The sequence below is a fragment of the Delphinapterus leucas genome, chromosome 11 (assembly GCF_059928025.1).
Source record: "Delphinapterus leucas isolate spDelLeu-1000000601 "Yukka" chromosome 11, BTC_Dleu_Yukka2, whole genome shotgun sequence".
Taxonomy (NCBI): Eukaryota; Metazoa; Chordata; class Mammalia; order Artiodactyla; family Monodontidae; genus Delphinapterus; species Delphinapterus leucas.
Genome location: NC_143139.1, coordinates 66,577,323 through 66,601,299, shown reverse-complemented (window position 1 = coordinate 66,601,299; position 23,977 = coordinate 66,577,323). Strand labels below are relative to the sequence as shown.

At 36.7% G+C, this 23,977-nt stretch overlaps 1 protein-coding gene across 2 annotated transcripts in view; it reads right to left on the bottom strand.

Moving 5' to 3' along the window:
* TMTC2 (transmembrane O-mannosyltransferase targeting cadherins 2) overlaps positions 1 to 23,977 on the bottom strand; it is a 398,246-nt gene that overhangs the window by 169,336 nt on the left and 204,933 nt on the right. For both annotated transcript variants that reach the window (XM_022552427.3, XM_089921080.1), the window contains one exon: positions 4,649 to 4,763. In XM_022552427.3, the coding sequence (XP_022408135.1) occupies positions 4,649 to 4,763 (115 nt within the window). The remainder of the gene's footprint in view (positions 1 to 4,648; positions 4,764 to 23,977) is intronic.

The window sequence follows — 23,977 nt, the reverse complement described above, 5'->3', positions numbered from 1 at the left end:
CTTAGCTCAGTTGTGCAAACCCATGATCTTTTTAACAAAATTCTACAGCATGAGTTCAGTAAACTATCATAAAAAAAAAAATCAACTTACACTTTCTGTTAGATGTAATTCCAAGTATTTTATTTCTATATGAAAAGTGATTTGAATTAATTTTTTTTCTGAATTTGACAGCTGCATACTGTGATTTTTTTCCCCCATACCCTTGGTTTACTTCTGCCAGCTTGAGCAAAAATACTATTGTTGCAGGGTTATAGAGTCAGAACATCTTAAGCTCAAATATTGGCTCCTCTACTGTTTGGGTGATCTTACACAAATTACCTCTGCATTTTCCTCAGCTTGTAAGCTTCATGTGAAGATAAACTGTCATAACATATGTAAGGAACTAAGAAAAGTGGTTGGCACATAAAAGTAATTCAAGTAATTGCTCCGAAAGAAAAAAAGTTAAACTTATTCCATCATTTTATAAATAAGAAATATAACCATTTATATGTACCTCTTGGATATAACTTGGTATTAACCCTGCAAAAAAAATGTCCTCAGTTTTAAAATCTTTTAATGCAATGTTTCCTAAACTTCAGATATAACCACATATTATTTGCACTATTATTTAATATTTTTTCAAATCATTCTTTTTTCTCTATTCTCTCCTAGAACAATATTTAGACATGCTAGTTATATTTTTAAAATATAAACTTAAATATAAAATTACAGGAATTAATTTAAAGATTATCTCTGGCCTCCTAGAATCGTCCTATGTCTGGCCAGTGGTAGTGTACCTCTCTTTAGTAATTATTGTTTTGAAGTTACATAATGATGCATGTCTCCAAGTTATATTCCTAATAAAATTTTCTAGCAATAGGAATTTTTTTCAATAATTTACAAAGCACGTAGATCTATGAACATTGAATGTGTTCAAGAAAATCTAGGTTACTGATTTAAAGTTAAGTAGAGGAACTAACAGGAGTTTATGATTCTCAACAGCTTCTAAAACTCATTAATAAATATGGGTATTTCAAGCTAGCTAACATAATAGCTTCATTAGTTTCAGGTTTTGGTTATAAAACATCTTTAAGAGACTTTGATAATATGAAATGTGATTAACACCTGCTGCTACCACAAAGGAATGTTGTTGGGTTAAGTTTACTGGTAAAACTGAGCAAAGCAAACTCCTTTTCTTTCAGAATTTGAAATAGAACAAGGAGCAATTTCTGTATGTCAGAAAAAATTATGTGATGAGGGCTTCCCTGACACAATGGTTAAGAATACGCCCACCAATGCAGGGGACATGGGTTCAATCCCTGGTCCTGGAAGATCCCACATGCCGCGGAGCAACTAAGCCCATGCACCACAACTACTGAGCCTGCACTCTAGAGCCCACGAGCCACAACTACAGAGCCCACATGCCACAATTACTGAAGCCCATGCACTGCAACGAAGAGTAGCCCGCACTCGCCACAACTAGAGAAAGCCCGTGCGCAGCAACGAAGACCCAACGCAGCCAAAAATTAAATAAATTTTTGAAAATTGTGATGAAAATAGCATATATATATCTCAAAAAAATTTTTATTTGTCACATAGTCTCTAACTGTTCATGAGAAAACCTGGCTTTTTTCCTAACTATGTAAATAAACAGGAAAAAAAAATTGCTCCTAGGGACATATGGTGCCAGACACATATATGATATTACAGGTTGTAAAGTATCTATCTTGGTGTGCCTTATTAATATTTGATTAAAAATCATTGAGGGCTTCCCTGGTGGCGCAGTGGTTGAGAGTCCGCCTGCCAATGCAGGGGACACGTGTTCGTGCCCCGGTCCGGGAAGATCCCACATGCCGCGGAGCGGCTGGTCCCGTGAGCCATGGCCGCTGAGCCTGCGCGTCCGGAGCCTGTGCTCCGCAACGGGAGAGGCCACAACAGTGAGAGGCCCGTGTACGGCAAAAAAAAAAAAATCATTGAATAACTCACCTATTTTGAAACATAATTATTTATGTATCAGAATTCTGTCAACCACATGGGTTATGTAATCCTTCAAAATTATTGCCGACATTTCTTGTGGAATTTAGACCTCTCCACTTGAGCCAACAGTTTAGTTAAAAAAACCTGTCACAGTAGTAAAATGATTTTGAAACTATAAATGGCATTATGCCATATCCCTTTTCCTACTAATAGGGGGGAAGAAACCAAATCTTGTTAATAACTGCTTCTTCAGCAAGAATTTTTCATTAGGGTTTAGGGAGATGTATCTATATGCTTTCACAGTTTACATATGCATCCACAGAGTAAGTTATAAGATGCAGCTTTTAAATTACATGTAAAGTATATTCATCTAATTGAATAAATTTCTTTTCTCAGCAAAGAATAAGCCTGGTTGGACACATTTCCTTTTCCTTTCAACCCTTGCCCAACAAGTAACACCAGAAGGTAGGTAACTTTTCAACCAGTGGCTATAGATGAGAGAGAGAAAAACAAGTTCAAAGAAGAGATGCTGGTTGTTCAGCTACTTTCTCCCCTGACAATGTATGAAGAATGGGCACCAGAAGCAAACTGGCATCCCATATTGCAAGGCAAGAGTTCCCTTTGACAAGATTACTTTCAGAGGCAAAAAAAAAAAAAAGAAAAAAAGAAAAAGAATGTTTGTGTAAATTTGTCAAACTGATAAGGTTCTTTTTCATGAAATAAAAATACTATTCAATAATCAATACTAATCAATAATATAGGAACATCACATTATTTAGATGAAGAAGACATGGGGGGAAAGTCTTTGTAGTTGTATCTAGATATATCCATTCAAATAAAGAAAAAGATGCAATCTCAAATTACTTCGGGGAAAATGACGAAGTATGAAACACAGCAGACCGGGGAAAATGACTAAGTATGAAACACATCCCATTATCAGGGGTGTGTAAACTGGAGAGGGAGTGCTCCACCTGAAGGCATCCCAGGTAAAAAAGGGAAAATTGAACACTGTGCAGGTCAACACAAAACACATGCTGACCTAATTTAGACTATAGGCCAGGAGACTAAGACCCCAGGGTTAAAGTCTAGGAAGTTAAAGAAAAGGTAAATGTACAAATAGGAAGTTAAACTGAGTTCATCTTGTCTGCTTTCCCTTAAAAATCTAGATATTTTGGTGGTTTAAAAAAAAAATTTTTTACATCTGTACTTTTAGATTTAGCCAGTACAAAAGATTAGACATAACCAGAACACAAAGGCACATTAAAAATGAAGCTGACAGGGGCTTCCCTGGTGGCGCAGGGCTGAGAGTCCGCCTGCCGATGCAGGGGACACGGGTTCGTGCCCCGGTCCGGGAAGATCCCACATGCCGTGAAGCGGCTGGGCCCGTGAGCCATGGCAGCGGAGCCTGCGCGTCCGGAGCCTGTGCTCCGCAACGGGAGAGGCCACAGCGGTGAGAGGCCCGCGTACCGCAGGAAAAAAAAAAAAAAAAAATGAAGCTGACAAATTAGTTTAATATTGTCAATATTACATAGCAGTCATCAGACACAAGCAGTAGACATCTTATATGCCTGGTCTCTTCCTACAGGGAACTGGTCCTCCTCCTTTCTATTCCAACCCCAGAGGCACTATCAATGGAGGGCTCTTATAGCCCCGGACACACAGCCCAAAGTTTCATTTAAGAAACGATCCATGATCCCAGAAAGGTCAGTCAGAGATTTTTTTCCAGGATTAATAGAGACACCAAGACAACTTCAGCGACTGAGAAGAGTCCATATGCATAAAGGTGCATGAGTCATTTCATTAACTTAGAGTCCCACAGAGAAAGGAGTGAACCCAAAAGAAACCAAAGACACAAAATGGAGACAAATACCTGAAACATAATAAAACACCTGGATCTAATTGTGCTTTCATCTAGTCAACCCAAGGAATTTTCAGTTATGGGGGCTAATAAATTCTCTTTTGTGTTTAAGCAAGTTTAGACTAAGTTTCTATTACTAATAAATAAAAGAGTGCCATAAATACAAGAGACAGAAAAAGGATTTCAGTTTAATTTGCATTTATCCACTCACATCTAACTGCACCCCCTGGGGCTTTCCATTCAAATAACAGAACAGATTTTTCCCCAGGGATTTTTCTAACCCAACATACACAGACATTCTAAATTATCCCATTATCCCAACCTAATTGTCACTACCGTTGGAGGAGGGGGTGGAAAAATAAAAGAAAAACATTATCTTATTTGATAACTCCCCAGGTTTAGTACATGTTCTATATATACTTTGACACCAGCAATTCTTTAACAGAGGATAAAATCTATTATTAAAAATCAAGATATCAATTACATAGAGTATCATACATAGCAGCCTTATTTTATGAGCACAACCAAGTACTAATGATGTGAACTTTTTAAAACAAAAAGCTAAAAGCATTTAAACCAATTTTTATGTTATATGGCATAGTACTTCAAAAAAAAACCTAGCCATGTTATATCAATACACATGAATATCAATGATGTGGCCCAAAACAGAGATCACAAATACCATCCATTTACTGATCTCAGAGGCATGATTCATGAAAAGACTATTTCAGAATATCAGCTACCATCATCTCCATTTCCAGCAGTTAAATCAATAGCCCCTCTCGCCACATGTTTCAAAGATGAACCAAACCAGATAAAGCAACGCATACTCACAAATTATAAAGCATGTCAGCCATATTGCTTCGGTAATACAAAGCATTTCTATAGGCGCTTTCAGCTTCAGAAATTTTGCTCTGACTCTTGAGAACATTTCCAAGGTTACCCCATGCTGCCAAAAAGAGAAAGAAGTATTCAGGCTGAGTGTCATTCCAATTATATATGACATAATATCAGGCCATCAGGAAGTACCACAATGAGAGAAAAAACTCTCCTAAAACATTTTTAAGAAAGCAAATTTATTTCCTTTGTACTCCAACATTTCATCAAACTAGGGGATTAAATACAATGAAAGCCTAAAACAAAACTATGTCTCAAAGCTGATATACACATACAGTTCATCATAAGACCAAGAACTATGTTATCTTAAGATCACCTACAAAGACTTGAAGCTCTTTCAAATCTTGGTAGGGGTGTTCGTGGACTGAAATTATTCTATACCTACTAAACCAGAAACTGTAAGAAATCATCTTAAAATAAAGACTTCATTCAAATACAAAAATACTGATAAATGACATAGAAGAACTGGGAATAAAAAAGAAGATAACTAAGTATATCAAAGCTATAAAAAGGCTTAATAGTCATCAGAATGTATCAGTAAACACTATGCTTCTTAAAACAGTGAAGTATATATGGTTTATTCACATATAATGTTCTTTTATACCCTTCCTGTTAATAAATTCATACATGGTAAAATCAGTAACAGTGTTTTCACACAGTCACACTTAAAAATTGACATTTTCTGTACACCCTTTACATTTCACTCCAAATAATCATGATTTCTCAATATTAGAAGACACTCCATTAACAGCTGCCCACACAGCATGGCTCTCAAACGGACCTATCCCTCAAACTTGGGTGCTTCTCTTGTCTTCTTTCTTTCCCATAAGGAGATGGGGTGTCGGGTCCTGAAATCAGAGTCCCTCCCAACTAGAAGATGAGGATGAGAAGGCTCATGTGTGCCAAGACCTATTTATTTGGGTAATTAATAGCCGTATATGAAGAATGAAAGGGGTTTTGAGATATCACTTTTTAATGCATAAAAATGTGTAGCCTCTTTCAATCCCAAATTTGCTTATGTGCCCTGTAATTTAACACTCTGTGCCTTTGTTTACTCATCTGTAATATGGGGGAGAATAATATCTCCTGGGTTTGTTGACAAGGATTAAATGAGCTTGTATACGTAGGGTGTTTAAGATGGCGCCTGCCACGTGGCAAATACTCAATAAATATTTTCACACTAAGTTTCATCTTTCACTGCAAACCAACATTCACACGCTACGAATAGGCCTTGGCACTATGAGTCCATAGAAAATTGAATCCTTATCTTTTTGAAAGATAAAAGTTAAAAAACTAAAAAGTATGAAAAACATATAGTAAAATAAATTATGATTATCTTTAAATTTAATAGGCAAAACACCATATGTATTTTATATCCAACCCCCCCATCCCACCACCAACATAACAAAGTATGGCTCAATGGAAACTTCTAATAGTCAATGCATCCAACTAGTAATTTAAGCACCAGGAAAACATCATTATAATGCTATCCCATCTTACCCATAGTCTTTGAACACAGATGATGAAAAAAAATTATAGCAAGAAATTAGTTTGAATATTAAGGCATATTTCCAGAGAAACTGACTGATATTTTTTCAAGTACTTATAGCCCAATTAATAGTTAATAGTCAACAAATACATACTTATGTCTAGAATATACATTTACTCATTTGGTTAGTGGTTCATTTATTAATTCATAAGTGTATTTGTTTATTAAGCACCTATTTTGTGCCAGAAACATTATCGGGGGCTGGCCACAACTGTACATACATACAAGTTCTCACCCACTCGCAGCTTATGTTTGAAGTGGGGAGTGGAGTGGGGATGGGAGGACCACACAATAGAAGAAATGAATTAACTTCAGGTGATAAGTGCTACAAACTATATAAAACAAAGTAAGACGGAGGGAATGAGGCTAATTTAAACAGGGATATCTTAGAAATAGGGAAATGGGTGTTATCTCTAAAAACTGAGGATAAGGAAGCAGTCTTGCAAAGACCAGCGACTCCAGGTAGGGGGAAAAGTAAGAGCAAAGAATCTAAGATGCCTTCCGCAGGGAAAGGCAGCAGAGGAGATGGTTATTTCAAAGTATGACTACAACTTATAAATTAAAAATCATCAGTAAAGTTGTCTGTGGCAAAGCCACAGCATGTTACTAAGTTTCTTTTGTCCAAACAGAAATCACTCACGTATTTATGATTAAGTCATTGCCCTAGGTAACTACAAAAAGAAGAAAATTCCCAAATTAAGTACGTATTTTTTAAACAATTTTAATTGCTTATGGATGAAAGAGGGAGTAGGGGAGAGAGGAAAGAAAGGGTAGACTTTGATGTCCTGAACTCATCTGACACTCACCAACAGGCCATTCTGTTCTTCCGTTGTACATATACAACAGGAAAACAGCTGGAGACAAGGTTACTTTGAGACCATGGTAAATGATAGCAAGCAAGATCACTTCATAATTTTACTAAACAAAAAAGAAAAAGGCCACTGTACAACCCACAAAATACCAAACAAACCCCTCTCTTGCTAAACGAATACTTCTTTAACCAGGCATAGATAGAATTGTCCCAGCATCCGATCTAGAGGACTCCCCTGTTTCCTGAGACCCTTTCCCAAATCACCCAACCAAAATCCAAATCCAATGACAGGGCATATAATGAGATTCCTTCAGTGCAAGGAGTAGTTAAGCCAACTTCCTTACTACCAGTGTGTTCCTTCTGGTCTCTGCCTGCAAGGAACCGACATAGAGGATTTCATCACATTCAAATATGAAAACAATTCTTCTTCAAAATCCCTTCTTCCTAATTGCTCTTTAGTACTGTGTTTACCAAAAGAGAGTTTAGGTTTTTAAGTAAGAGCTGACAAGACTAAGCCTAAAATTTTTGCCTACTTTTTTTTTATTGTTACTATTCCATACTTTTAAATTTAAATACTATTGATTTTTGCTTCAATGCTACCAGAACCCAATGCTAACCTAAAGATTACTTCTAAAAATATAAAGCTACCCTACAGAATATAACCTAAAATTTAAAATCCTATTAGTAGTCAACTAAATAGTAACCTTTTCACAAAAGTTGTTCATGTTTCAGTGATAAAACAAAAAGTAGAAAAAAAAAACATTGTTGACATATAAACCAGTTAAAATGTAGTTTTTACAGATATATTATAGTTTAAAGGAAAATACATTAAAATAAACTATAAAAAGTACATCTTAAAAGGGCTAATGTGATGATTTCAAATCTATATAATTAACCTACAGAATTAATCACTGTAGCTTTAGGGTTTTTTTTTTTTTCCTATTACTTGACAAATTTGATCATATCAACCAAGTCAACTGTTTTATATCAGATCCATTTTTACACCTAGCTGGTCTGATGACTTGAAAGTATCCAAATTCAAAAAAATATGGAGAAATATTCCAAGGCTCACGGATGGGACAATTTAACATTATAAAGATGTCAATTCTCCCAAAATTAATCTATAAATTCTATATAATTCCAATCAATATTTTAGCATAATTTATTAACAAACTCAAAAAAATGTATTCTAATAACCATAATAGAAGAGAAAAATGAAACTGGGTCTTTATAGCATATTCACCATATACAAAGGTAAACTCCAGATGGTTTTAAAAGATAAATGTGAAAAAGTAAAGCTAACAGAAGAATATAAAGATTATCTCTGTGGAAGGGAAAGTGGCTTCTTAAAAAGACCTCCAAACAGAACTCAAAAAGTAAAACAATTGATGAATTTGAGTATCTCAAAATGAAGGACTTCTACTTATTGAAGGACACTAGGGACATGCATTAATACACCAGGAGAAGATATTTCAAACATCTAAACAAAAAGGAACTGTACTTAGAAATAAAAAGAACTCCAAACAAAGCAATAAGAAATCCAACAGCAGGGGAAAAAAATGGGTAAAGGATATGAACAGGAATCTACAAAAGGGGAAACCAAAATAAATTCTAGAATACATTAAATAATTTTAACTAATACTCAAATTCCTTAGTAACCCAGAGAAATGCAAATTATAACAACGAGACTTGAGATTGGCAAAAATGAGAAAACTGGATAAGGCCAAATACTGGTAGGCATGTGGAATGGACCCTGTGCACTGTCGGGGACCTTGTAGCGTGGGGAAACCACTGCGTTCTGCCCTCTGACTACTTACTCTGTCAAATCAGCAAATGTTACTGACTATGTCATGAATAATCCCTGAACAGCAATCCCACTCCCAGAGAAAATTCTAAGAGAACATTAAGAGGATGTTTAATGCAAGCCTCTTAGTGTTGGCTGATAGTAGGAAATAATCGACCTGTCCTTCATGGGAGTATCATGTGAGACATAAACTTCATGGATTACTATACAGCAGTGACGACCAGCACATTCCGTGTAAATACTGTAACATGAATGGACCTTGAAAAGCCTACAAAGATTCAAAATATCTAATACATTCTTTTAAAAATATTAAAAATTCATTCCCACCCAAAATATCACTACATATTTTACAGGGGTACATTATAAATCTAAGGATGCAAATCAAGTACATTAGAGCAGTTATCTATGATGCAAAGGGAAATAAATTCAAGTTAGGAATAGAGATAAAAGGGAATAAATACATAAATAAAAGAGAGGAAAGTTGTAGGGATCACCCTGAAAACTGGCTGCAAACTGAGGAATATAGTTAACTTCTGCAGCTGGGTAGCAGGGGATGAAAAGGAGAATGGAGGGGAGGGGAGGATAGGAAAGAATGGACAAAAGGAAAATGAAGGTCACACTTCACATTCTTTTAAAATAGAGATGGGGTTATTCTATATCCTACTTCAGGAATAAAGGGTTTTAACATTCACTAAACTTTTTCTTGTACTATGACAATTCGAAACAGATGTTTGAGATTATCTTCAAATTTTCACTTGGTAATTATACTTTGGACCAATATAACTTAAAGATCTTGTATTTTCATTAATATTTAATGTCATTTACACTTCTTACATTTTTAATCTCATACATTTTATTGATGCATTTATTTCACTGCAGTGACCTTTAAAACTACAGTTTGATTGGAATAAAATCCCTGAAATTCTTCCAAGAAATTGTGAGTGAAGCCTAAAAAAATGTATCTAGTTTTTCAAAGTCTATATTTTAATAGTGTGCCCAGATGAATCCAATTCATACATTAAAGCACTGTAGATAATAAAGCACTTATTTGAAGTTTTAAAAAAATGTAATCAGTTTATCCTAACATCTCAATGTAATTTTTGAAAGTTTTTCCCAACAAACAGTATTTCAAAATATTCAGAGTACTCATTTTATTCCTATTTTTGACACAGTTTATACTATAAGAAGCTGCTCTTGTTGGGGGACTACTGTCCCATTTCATGGGCTTAATGTGTACCACTACAAGCCTAGGTAGAGAAAAAGAGAAGGAAAAGGTGAAGGGAGAAGGGGAGGTGGAGAAGGAATAAAAATATATGTATATTGGGATAATAAAAATAACAGTGCTTTCATTTATTTAAAGTTTACTATATGCTTGACAGTGTCCAGAATTTATTTAACACAAAAATAACCTTTGAGGTCCATTACTATACCCATTTCATTTATGTATGAACTGAACTTAATTTTTTATATTGCAAAGTTAATGACAATAGAGAACCAGATCTGTTTCCAGGCATCGAAATCTCTCCCTCTCAATACTGAGTCAGAATACAAAGTAGATCACATATTATAGTACTCAATATTTACACATATTTAATTGAGGGACTAGAGTATGATACAGAACCAAGATAAATTATCCAAATGAGTCATCCCCTCAGAACTGGTAGGGACAAAATACTCCAGAAACAACAAACTAAAGCTATCTAGTACCCATATTTCATAATGTATTTTCTATACCACAGAAAAATTAATGCCAAACAATATATTAAGTGTTTTACATTTCTTTGGGAATGGAATTTTAAATGTCACATTTTCTAGTTAATGCAATGGAAAGAGAACAGAGTCTACCTATGTAAATAAATGGTTGTTGCTCAAAGATACTGGGGATTTAGGTACATTTATCAAGGACTCCTAAGTGCCCCGAAGATGCCTTACATGTGACAAGAGATTTAAAAAGCATTGTTTAACAAGTACCTGACTTAGTTCTTAGGACTAAGCATATACGATGATTATATTAAGGAAAAGCAAACAGATGCTTCTAGGTATCACTGGATAAGCTTTAGGAAATCTCATCTGTAAAGTTATTTTATTTTCAAAAAGAAAACGAAATTTTTCTTTTAAACAAAGTCAGGAAGCAAAGAAGCAAGAATAACTCATATCTCAAGGGCCCTTCACACTGGTATTTAACTGCATCTAAAAGGTATCCACTTACTAAGAAACTTGACCTTAACTCACAAGGAAAGCTTCTCTTGTACTTCGTCCACAATCTGCCACAGTTTATTTTATGTCCTTTGAAAGGCAGAAAAACAATTAAATATTCCCATCTTGCAAAAGATCTTCTAAAGAGAAAATCAAATGTGAACCCCTTCTGGAAATGTTAAGTGATCTACAGCAATGAATCCCTCCAAAATTTTTTCAAAGCCCTCATTCAAATACAGCAGTTCTAAGTTCATAAAGTAATTCAAACTTACTGTAAATTAACTACTGCAATTTCATAGCACTTGATATATTTCACAAAATCAATGCAGGGAGATTTGAGCAATTTTTTCAAGGATATATATTTAATTAATTTAATTTTACTTATTTTATTTTTGGCTGCATTGGGTCTTTGTTGCTGCACGCGGGCTTGTCTCTGGTTGTGGCGAGGGGGGGCTACTCTTTGTTGCCATGCGCAGGCTTCTCACTGCGGTGGCCTCTCTTATTGCGGAGCACGGGCTCTAGAGCACAGGCTCAGTAGTTGTGGCGCACGGGCTTAGTTGCTCCGCGGCATGTGGGATCTTCCCGGACCAGGGATCAAACCCGTGTCCCCTGCATTGGCAGGCGGATTCTCAACCACTGCGTCACCAAGGAAGCCTTTCAAGGATATTTTTACTTTACACTAAAAGTTTGGAGATATTTATATTCATTGATTATAAAAAAAAGTTTAAATAATTTTATGATTACGGCATGCATTACTCTTTGAAAAATTAGCTAATAAGATGAATGAGGGTGGGAGGGAGATGCAAGAGGGAGGAGATATGGGGATATATGTATATGTATAGCTGATTCACTTTATTATAAAGCAGAAATTAACACACCACTGTAAAACAATTATACTCCAATAAAGATGTTAAAAGAAAAAGATGAATGAATCTCTTAATATTCAAATTTCAGCTACTTAACATTCAGGCATCCAGTCATGCCTCAGGGTTATCATACCAGCATTTCCATTTCATTGGCGCAGTGAACACAGCCACCAGAATCAGCAAGGACTCCATTTTTGACTTCTGCCTTCAGCTGTAATTTATTTTTACTTTATAACTTTAATATATGTCTTTAGTCCCTATATCAACACCAAGTTCTATGTAAAGATCTGGCAAAATTGAAACATTTAATACTGTTTTAAATAAGGTGATAGGGCTTCCCTGGTGGCGCAGTGGTTGAGAGTCCGCCTGCCGATGCAGGGGACACGGGTTCGTGCCCTGGTCCGGGAAGATCCCACATGCCGCGGAGCGGCTGGGCCCGTGAGCCACGGCCGCTGAGCCTGCGTGTCCGGAGCCTGTGCTCCGCAACAGGAGAGGCCACAGCAGTGAGAGGCCCGCGTATCGCAAAAAAAAAAAAAAAGGTGATAAATCCTAAATTTTGCTTCCTCCAATTCTGTTACTTGTTTGATATCAGAATGCTACCCCCCAAAAAAGGTTTAAACATTGAAATTTGCCAGTTATCTAAGCCAGGCCAGCAGCAAAAGAAAATAAATACAGGAGTGCCTAGTGTACCTGTACTGGATGAGGAAACTGTGCCTCAGAGAAAGTGACACTTAAAAGCTAACAGAGCTAAAAGTTATGTCTGCTTGGTTCCAAAGCCCTTGTTTTAATCACTATGGAACACTTGGACTTCAGATGTGTTCCAAAAATGGTGTTACTAAAGATATAAGTTAAATAAATGTCATTTTAAAATATAAAGGATAATTATGTTAAAATTTCTAATCTCAGTGAAAAGGGAAGAGAAAGAAAGTAGAAGGAGGGGAAAAAAGAGCCACTCAACTGCATGAAACTTAAAATTAATGCGAATGTGTTTTTTTTTTCTTGTTAACCAGAATGATTTCTCATTCTATCCATTAACAAACATTGTAAGGGAGTCAACATTTGTAGCCTGGGCTTTTTACTAATTGTATGATAGTGACTCCAGGGAAATATGAGCCCTTATAAGCCTATAAGAATTTATTTTTCCTAGTAATTATACCTTGGATTATTATAGAAACGAACATAAAGTGGGTAAAAAAAAAAAACTGCCTGGCTAAAATGTTAAGTGGAAAAAGTACACATAATTTAAAGATTATGATTCATGATACCGGAATACATATACTATACACTTTTACACTCTAGAGCAATTTTATAATATGCAATTATTTCTCATTTCCCTACCTTTGGTTACTTCACACGGACCTAAAAGTAAGTTTATTCCTAATAAGGGAAAAAAGTATTAAAAATGAAAAGATAAAATTTAGTATTCCACTGATATGTTAACATTGCCTTCACAGCATTGTTAGTCACTACGCTATCTATGTACATATTTTAATATCCACATATACAGTCCAGTGCAGGTTTTTTGGTTTTAACATATCTAGGGTTATTCCTTAGCGTTTTACCATCTGCAATCTCTACTGTATTCTGACTATGAGCCACCCCCAGGTCCACAGTTCAGTGTCTGCTATCAGTACCACGCATGGTCTGTGAAGCTGGGTCTGTGGAAGCCTTCACTCTTTCATTTCCCAACTGTGCTCAAAATTTTTCCCATTGCCTCTCCATCAAAAGAAAACAAATCTCTTTATGTTCCTTTCTGATAGCAATGTGCTCTCTGTGAAGTTTCTGATTAACTAACCCACAGCATTATACATGAAGACAGCAAATACAATTGCATTTGCAAATATAATGACTGGACAAGGAAGAATTTAGAATCACCTGTGCTTTGAGGCTCTCCTCAAATCTTACCAACAGACCCTTTTTTTGGCCTATTACGCTGTCAATCTAAAACACTTGGTGAATATATAACTGGTATATAGTGACCCTATTTATACAAAAGACATACCAATTCAGTAAAGACTCCTTAGAAATTCCTCACATCTGGCTGATCTCTTAGCCTATGAGGCTGTTCAATCACTACCATAGGTTGACTGTAAATTCTACAGAGTAGTTGAGTTACTTCTGATTTCATATAAGGAACATAATAGAACCAAAGAATCTCTTAGAGTTTGTCTCCGACATACTTGGTATCATTTGAGTCTGGTTCAGCTCTAAAAGATGAACAACCTTTAGGAAGGGCAAGAGTTCAGGAATTCTAAACAACTCCAGGGGGAAAACAGAGAAGTGATTTTTTTTTTTTTTTTTTTTTAGTTCTCTCTTTTGTTCCTTTACACTCCAATCTCATAATCTACTTTATCTCACAGTGAATCCTGTCATCATTTGGATGGGTCCCTGCCATCGAAGGGCCCCAGGTTAGTTTCCTATTATGTGTCACTAAAAGGAAATTTGATGTGGAAACATAAACCAAAATATCCCAAACCTAAGGTTCTAGTTCTAATTCTGTTAACAATTAGATCTGGGTACACTGAAGTAAATTACTGGACTCTCCTATTTCTTATTAACAGTAGTAAGTAAACATGTAATATGGGCCAAACCCTGGGCTAGGGTGCTACACACACTCTGTCCCACACAGTGGTATTGCTATACTCACTATACAGATCAGCCACTTGACACCCTAAGGACGATAATAACAGCTATTCATGGTCTGGGTTAGGATTAGGACCCCGATCTACCTTACTGAAAAATCTGCCCTATTTACCATGCCTCTTCTCCCTAAGCATTCTACCTCTCCTTTAGTTTCTCATCTGTAAAACAGGTGTAACAATGCTTGCCCAAGTTAAACTCCAGCATCACTGAGATAATTAAATAAGAAAATAGAACTCTGCAAAGTACATTACTATGGAAAAGGAATAATATGTCATTAATAGATCATCATCCATAAAAAGCATAACAAGCTAGATACACCCTTTAACAGTATATCTCCTGTATTTAGAATCTATGGTCATGCTACTGAGGATTTCATTGCCAAGCAAATCCAGGCCAAGAAAAACTAATCTCAAAGCAACATTAAATACTCTCAAAGCCAGTTTTAAGAAGAGAAAAATAATAAAAATCAAAGATTACATTTTATTAAAAATAAATCAGTTCCTAAGATAAACATGCAGTATATCTCAAACATCCATCAGGACACCATGTTATACGCTATATTACATTAATATATTCAATATATTAATTTTTTAAAATTTATATTTTGGCTGTGCTGGGTCTTCATTGCTGCTCGCGGGCTTTCTCTAGTTATGGCGAGCGGGGGCTACTCTTCGTTGCAGTGCACGGGCTTCTCATTGCGGTGGCTTCTCTTGTTGTGGAGCACAGGCTCTAGGCGCACGGACTTCAGTAGTTGCAGCGCACAGGCTCAGTAGTTGTGGCACACGGGCTTAGTTGCTCCTCGGCATGTGGGATCTTCCCAGACCAGGGATCGAACCCGTATCCCCTGCATTGGCAGGCAGATTCTTTTTTTTTTTAATACCAGCAAAGCAAAAGCAAGTTTATTTGGGAGCAGAAAACAACTGCAATTCGAGACACACAACTATAGCAAACCACATGCGAGTCCAGCAAAGAAAGGAGAGGAAACTTTTTGTTGAGGAGAAGGGAAAGTTGGGAGGGGCTGTTATAAACAAAAAGTCCACTATAGCAGGGGTCCCCAACCCCCGGGCCACGGACTGGTACTGGTCCGTGTGGCAGGCAAATTCTTAACCACTGCACCACCAGGGAAGTCCAATATATTAATTTTTAACAGTCACTCTTAACTCAGCACCTAGTGCTGAACATGGAAAAAGTAGAGTTAATAACTAGAGAAAACAGCATTTCAAAAAGTGAAAAATGATCAGTAAAAACAAGTATCAAGAATAAAATATTTATGTGAGTAGAAAGATATTTACTTACGAATGCTAATGAGAAGAAAAATTAGCTATTAAATAAATTTCTAAAATTATCAATTACCTTTCTATATGCACAAATCTTGGGCAACTATTATTTTAATGTATTTTCTTCTGTACTTTCAGCTAACTACGAACAACAGAAAAAAAGAGGGAGGTCAATTTTCTTTGCCTTTTTTGCTGCTACAGGACAAATAGATAAGGGTTCTTCAAAGGCTGTGCAGCCAGTACTTGTATGAGGCATTTTTGCATCACTTGAGAAACAGTATTGAAACAAAGGATGATGTTACTCATTTAACAGCCTTAAACGTACAACTCAGAAAGTCTACTTCCAAACAGCAGAAGGAAGCTAGTACATAGAGGGGTAAAATAAATAGGAAGAACCGGAAGGGTGAATGCACTAAAATGACATTCTCACATCAGTTGAGCACTATGAGAAAGAGAAGGGCTGCCCCACTTTCCTGAAGCTCTAATCTTAACTGGACTGGATCCCAACAGGGAATTTTCAGAGGCCATTAAAGCCTCTTTTACACCAAACACATCTACTGGATACATATTAGTGTTTAATAAATATTACCAACTAGAAATTATGACTAGATATGTGGTTTTAGAGGCATAAACCCCTATATTCCATCCATGAGTCCTAAGTGGTGTTGACGTTCAGAGGATTTACATTTTAGATTGATTAAAACCCACAGAGAAGCTGTATTTCCCTATGAAATCATCAGGATCGGGGTTAGGATATACTTCTTTAAGTCTGAACTTTTAACTTAAAAACCTCAAAAGTAAATATCTACTCCAGGCTCAATTTAGACATGAGCTGGGAACCAACAGCCATGATCAAAGCAAGGCAGGTCTCTGATCAAAGTACCACTTAAGACTCCTGGTTCTAGAATCGCACCACAGAGCCCAAAGGTATGGCACAGAAAGAACTTTAGTGACTGTATCACCTGCCCGGAAAAACTTTCTCAAAATTATTGTCCTAAACTGTAAAAGCAAAAGAGATTTTTAAAATCTTGTGCCACTGCTTCCTAATTATAGAATTGCAAGAGCAAAAGTAATTTCAAATAGTGATTGGAGATAAGAAAAACACACAACACATGGATTTGGACAACAGCATTAATTAATATGCTCATGCTTTGTTTATGTAAACCCAGAAACTTATCTCTACTTGAAAATTGTTTTCAACACTCCCATGAATATGGACAACAGCATTCAGTTTTAAGCACTAGAGTGAACACGACTTGAAGCTGCCCTTGGGAAATATTCAGATAATACGAAAACAGACTAAGTAGAGCAATGAGGTATTCTATACCAGTTTTGCAAACCACCAAAGCTTATTTGTAAAACTCAAAAAGAATAAGCCGGGCTTCCCTGGTGGCGCAGTGGTTGAGGGTCCACCTGCCGATGCAGGGGACACGGGTTCGTGCCCCGGTCCGGGAAGATCCCACATGACGCGGAGCGGCTAGGCCCGTGAGCCATGGCCGCTAAGCCTGTGCGTCCGGAGCCTGTGCTCCGCAACGGGAGAGGCCACAGCAGTGAGAGGCCCGCGTACCGCAAAAAAAAAAAAAAAAAAAAAAAGGATAAGCCAACTGATAAAGTAAAACCAGAAACCAGATATTATCTCAACATATCTCAGACCTCCTGCTCCTTCCTGGTAGTCTCGTGATACATAATTTGAGAAATTTACTTTTTCCCGAGGAAAGAAAAGAGGAAGAGAAGAAAAAGTTTATCGCATTTCTTTATTATACAAACTCCCAGTTGTAATATGCAGAGCTCCAAACATTACAAGACTATACGTTTCCTCTGCCTTCCAGGGAAAGAGTTGAAAAGAAAGTTCGTTGACACCTCAGTTATCTGTTCTTGTCAAAATTTGACTCTTAGCTATTGTATTGCATATCTAATCCAGTTCCTTCTTTCTAAACTTCCAATTCCTAGAGAGAAAGTTCTCCCAATTAAAATGTATGCCTACACTACTCCCAAAAAAGATGTTAATGTTTTAATATAATATCCCATGGTGTTTTACATAGAGTAACTGAATTATGCTGTTTAAGGTGACTGAATAAATGTTCAGAGCAGCTAACATCATTGGGATTTAGACTCCTAAATACAAGACACAACAAAGCCCCTAACAGAGTCCAGCCCTCGAGCAAGGTTTTTTGTTTGTTTGTTTGTGCTTGTTTCTCTCTACTATTTAATCAAGTTGGATTGTAGTGTCTTACTTGGTAAATGATATTATCATTTTTAAATCATATCTTTTAGTGTTTGGTCCTTATATTTTAGTAAGCACATATATGTTTCCACTAGATCCCCCTGGATGGTAATATTCCTATTCTTAAATTAGAAATAAATTTAACACGAAACTAAAAACTAAAACTAAACGGAGGAGAGATTTCTAATTTAACACCCATATGCATTAACAATAGGGCTCACACTTTGTTTCTCCCATACAGTTATATATAAACAGTCTTCTACATCCAAGTCTTTTTCAATAATTATATGACTTGGAATATCTCAGATTTTTGCATAATCCCTTGAGACTTAACTGGAATTTTCTTTTACTTCCACCATCACCAGTCATAGGTGTGCACGTGTAATAAGGGTAAAACTAAAAAACGTGTTTGTCTTCTTGAAAATCTGCTATATCTGTGACATTATCTGCAAGTTTATATTACAGCAGAAAACAAATATACATTACCCTTCTGTGTTTTATAAGGGTCAAATACCTGTAATTTGATTTTGCTTAAGACAGTGCTCTAATACACTTTTTAGCTTACTTGGGCAACTTGGTTCTCTTGTGGAAGGAGAATTTAAAATTTCAAAACTATCTTCTATGTCATAAACAACAATTCTATTCTCAAACTCTAACTTCTAACGTAGCTAGCCCATTCCTTAATAGATGCTAGACTGAAGGATATTTCTTAGGTGTTTCTCTTTCCGACAGTACAGTGAAACTCGATGTTCAGAGATTGCCTCCTAGTACAGAACACATGCTAGACAGAAATTACAAAATATTTGTTAGTGAATGTATTAATTGATGGGAAAGTAAGGGCAATCCCTAAGCTTAGAAACTGCTTGAAAGCAGGAATCCAGAAGGTTAAACAGTTCTGAAGATGGTACTCACCTTGCGTACGTCTGTGAAACTAAGAGGAAAAGGGCTTGGGGTTTAGTCGGCTTCAAAAGGGAGGTCAGATTGGAGAAGCCGAACAAACTCAAACCCCCTGAAGGGAAGTGCCAGTCTCACTCAGGGACATGGGTGAAAAACAAATTTAGAAGAATATAAATTTGATAAAACATTATAAGTAATTTTTGGGCTTATTCCAGGAATGCAAAGTAGGTTCAACATTAGAAAATCTATTAATATAAATCATTAACATAAATAGATTGAGTGGAAAATATCATTATCAACATTAATTCCTAAAAAGAAATTTTAGATTAGAAATAAGAGGATAAAAGTACTGATAAAAGCTGTCTACTGAAAAACCTATAAAATATACATAATTAATGGTGAAATATTTAAAACATTCTTTCTTAAACAAGAATAAGACAAAAATCCTGCTGTCATCACTCTTGTTTGAGGTTGTAATGGGGGTTCTAGCATAAGAGAGCACAAATGAAAGAAACAAAACTGTGAATTAAGAAGAGGTATGGTGGAGGTTCTGGTAATAGCTTTCTCTTAATCTGCAAAATGCATGTTTTAGTGGTATCCTTTAAGTGGTTCAAATATGAGGTATGTGTATATATTTCTTAATGAATGAAATATTTCATATATGTTTAATAAAAAAAAAAAAAAAAAGGCAAAGAGGGCTTCCCTGGTGGCGCAGTGGTTGAGTATGCCTGCCTGCCGATGCAGGGGACACGGCTTCGTGCCCCGGTCCGGGAAGATCCCACATGCCGCGGACCGGCTGGACCCGTGAGCCATGGCCTCTGAGCCTGCGCGTCCGGAGCCTGTGCTCCACAACGGGAGAGGCCACAGCAGTGAGAGGCCCGCGTACCGCAAAAAAAAAAAAAAAGGCAAAGAAATGTTAGAGCATTTTAAGAATCAAATACAAAACTAATACGGAAATCAGAATAAAGTAACTTTACACTTATTTTAATTATATGTGAGTTTCAGTTCCTTTGAAATATAACCACTGGTAAATATATTAAATCTAAGGCAACACTAATTTTAGGTTTGAGGGTTTTCAAAAACCCATAAAGATTCTAAAAGTTCTGTTACGGATAATCCCAAAGAAACAGCAGTACGTCACCTACTTCACTGGTAAAACACCGTAGGACCATTTTCACTGAGTCTGTTGTGGTCTGTTTTATTTTTTTGTTTTCTTCTTCCCTACACAACTGTACTTGCAGCCATTAGAGCTGGAACCAAAGAAAAGATTTATGTGTTACTCCATTCTTAGAGGCAAGGAAACCACATGCTTTTGAACTACTGTGACTTACTCTATCTCAACTGAGAAACAATCGTAATTCATTTCCTCAAGAATCAAATGTTTAAAAGGGGCTTTAACAATTTAGCAGATTTACTTGTTTAAATCCTTTGGTTGAGCCAATGAGACATTTTCATTTTACTCTTGTCAGTCCCATTATTTTATATTTCTTTTTTCTACTCAGAAGAGATGAATTGAGAAGAAACACTGAATTTCTTTACCCTCTGGAAACCTGATTCCACTTCGCCTTGTTTTTCTCTCAATCAGCCTTTTAGGGGGCTTTTTCCTAGCTATCTCCTACCATATCTATTAAAAATGAAAATCTGTATTTTACAACTTTTTAACTCAGGCCAGCCAATCTGATAAGATATTATACTGGTTTTCCTTCCTGACTTAACTGCTTCATGTTATTTTTCATAAAAATCTGTACCTCTTTTGAAAATTTTTCATCTTCAGAAGTAATATGACAAATTAGCTAAGAAATATAAGATTTATTACACAATCTCAAAGCTAGCTGGTTAATTGCAATTTACCATAGTTAAAGAAGACAGTCAATTAGAGGTAATCAAAAACTTAGACCATAAAATCCACAAGGAATTAGTCAAGTTTCACATGACTTAAGAGGTTTAGATTTCACTTAAATTATGAATTGTTTTCTTCATAAAATGATATTCCTTCCACATACTTGTTACTTGAAATCTGCAACCATGTGAAGTTGAAATTGAAGTGTCAATTTTACAGAAATCCAGGAAAAAAGAAAAATTGTCAAATGTTGCATGGCTGAAACAACTATTTAGTTTCTGTTTTTCTATATCTAAATGGGCAATATTTGTCATTTGCATAAGGAGGCGTCGAATATAGGATGTGTAAGTAATCACCCTTAAGAGTTTCAAATATGTGCATTATATACACATCTTTTATATCTATCATTTCACATATTTACATTAGAAAAAGGCATTAAAATAAATGTTTTCTTGTTAAATTTTCCTTGGATGAACGCTGCTTCATTGTTCCTAATTATTTTAAGAAATTGTTTCCAAACAATTAAAAAGCATAGTCATGTTCTCTAAAGCAAACTGATATAGAGTTAATAAACCAACCATTCTAAAGAGCTGATTTGATTTTTAATCTGTAACTTGAAAAAATGTAAATGCCTTTTAGCACACCAGCTATGCTGCCTATATGTTATTATTCTTTTTCATGTATATGTGCCCACTGATCTGTTTATCTATAATAACTTTGTTAGTCTCTGCTTCTGACCTTAATCACTAAGGAAGTCAGTGAGTAGGTGGTTTTAGGGAAGACTGGTGAAGAGTTTGAGATGTGGACAAATCACCCAGGTGGAGAAGTTCCACATATATAGGAAGTCATGGGGAAGGTAACTTAGAAATTCAATGACACATTTATTGACCCCGCACTATATCCCAGGTAGTGGTCTAGATTCTATAGAGAAAGGAAAATGAAGGCAGTCTTTGGACAGAACCCTGCAGAATGAATCAGTTTGGGGAGGAGGCAAAACCATACAAGAGACAGCTGTGGAAAATGAGAGACAGTGAAAATTGTGGAGTGGCCTTGAAAGCTAGAGAGCAGAAATCAGTGGTGCCAAATTCTGTAAGAGCCAAAGACACACGGGGATTTAGATAAGGCCAGAGGCCAAGAAGGAAAGTGACCATACATTGAACCACCTTGTAATGAATTAAGAAATGCTTGTTTCAAGCAAATGTTAATCAATACAGTTTATAAAAAATGGTGCTTTAAACACACGTTTCAAAAGAAAAAACCTTTTAAATATTATGTGGCTTGCTCATTAAAGCAGTCATCAAAGAAAATTTCCTTTTTCCTAAGCACAAAAATGCAAAGAGTTATTGTGAAATCAGCATACTATGGTAATCAACTATGTCTAGTATTTTCCTGACATTATCAACCACATAATGAGGTAGGACTTGTAGTTTACATAGTCCAAATCAGCTATCATTTCTCCACTATCCAGATTTAAACCATAAATTAGCAACACAGTCACTGTGACAGGCTCTACCCACCATCATTTGCATCCAATCAGTTAATGACTGGCAGCTGTCTGCAGGACCGATTACTGAAGGCAGCAGCTTTCATGTATAATGCTTCATGAGGCTTAAAATCATATTCTGTTAAAGTACACGGAAGACTGAAGTACTCCAAAATTTGCAAAGGCGTTCAAAGGAGGGAAAGAAAAACTAACTCAAAGAAATAACTGTAATCTCAGACAACCTTACATAAGACTGGCTTTAAAGGGTTTCTAATCTTTGGCTAGGCTCAAATAACATCACAGACTTAGAAAAATCTACCTTAAGGAAGATTATGACCAGTCTCATAACTGCTAAAGGAGTCACTGTAGCCAGAACTATATTTATTAGTATGTTATAAACAGAAAAAATCAGGAACCTGGATTTTAAAAGTTTTGCCTTGCATCAGAATGGAAGCATATGTCACACAAGGCACTCGTGGAGTCCAAAACTAACTCCACTCCCAATTCTATCCCTCTTATTATGGAGCATGCCTCAGTACCTGGTGTATCAACAGCATATTTCACACTTTCTCTTCCTTTAATGAATGTACATTTTATCTCTAAACAGGTTCTCTAAACTCTTTCAGGAGAAGGATTATGACTAAAGTTTATTCGTCAGTGTATTCGTTACTGAATGCCCTCTCTCTACCAGGCACTGTCCTAGTCGCTACATATATAGCATTAAAAAAATGCGAAACTCCCTGCGTTCTTGTGTCGTGCATTTTAATGGACACTGACAATGCATTCAAACAATAAACACAGAAACATGGAAAATATAGTATGTCAAATGGTCCTAAGTGTTATGGGAAAAACATATGGAAAGAGGATAGGGAATGCTAGACAAGGCAGAAGCAGAGGGGTAGTTGCAATTTTTCAAAAGGTTGACAGTTTTACATACAGCACCTTGCTGATAATGCAACACTGGACTGGAGACCTAGAGGAGGTGAGGGAGGTAGAGGTGAGACTGTCCTGGGAAACACAGTCCAAGAAGAAGCAATGACAAGTGCCAAAGCCCTGAGGCACGGGCTTATCTGGGATAGAGAAGGCACATCAAAGGGGGCCAGTAGGGCTGGAGTGAAGCAAGTGAAGGCAAGGCTGGGAGATGTACAGTGTCAAGTCTCTGACTGTGTGCTTTGACTTTGGGAGAAATGGGTGCCAGTAGAGGACTGGGGGCAGTGAACACCATACGCTGGCTTACGTTTCGAAGGGATCATTAGGGCTGCTGATGGCAGGCAGATGCTAACGATGGAAAAATGGAAGCAGGAGTTCAGCTCAGACATGTAAAAAGCTTGGAACTCATCACTCCCATTCTTACAACAAGAATACACTAAAGGAACTGCAAAACCAATGGCTTTTCTTGGGGACTTCCCTGGTGGCGCAGTGGTTAAGAATCCACCTGCCAATGCAGGGGACATGGGTTCGATCCCCAGTCCGGGAAGATTACACATGCTGTGGAGCAACTAAGCCTGTGCGCCACAACTACTGAGCCTGTGCTCTAGAGCCCGCGTGCCACAACTACTGAAGCCTGTGCGCCTAGAGCCCATGCTCCGCAACAAGAGAAGCCACCGCAATGAGAAACCCACGCACCACAACGAAGAGTAGCCCCCGCTCGCTGCAACTAGAGAAACCCCGCGTGC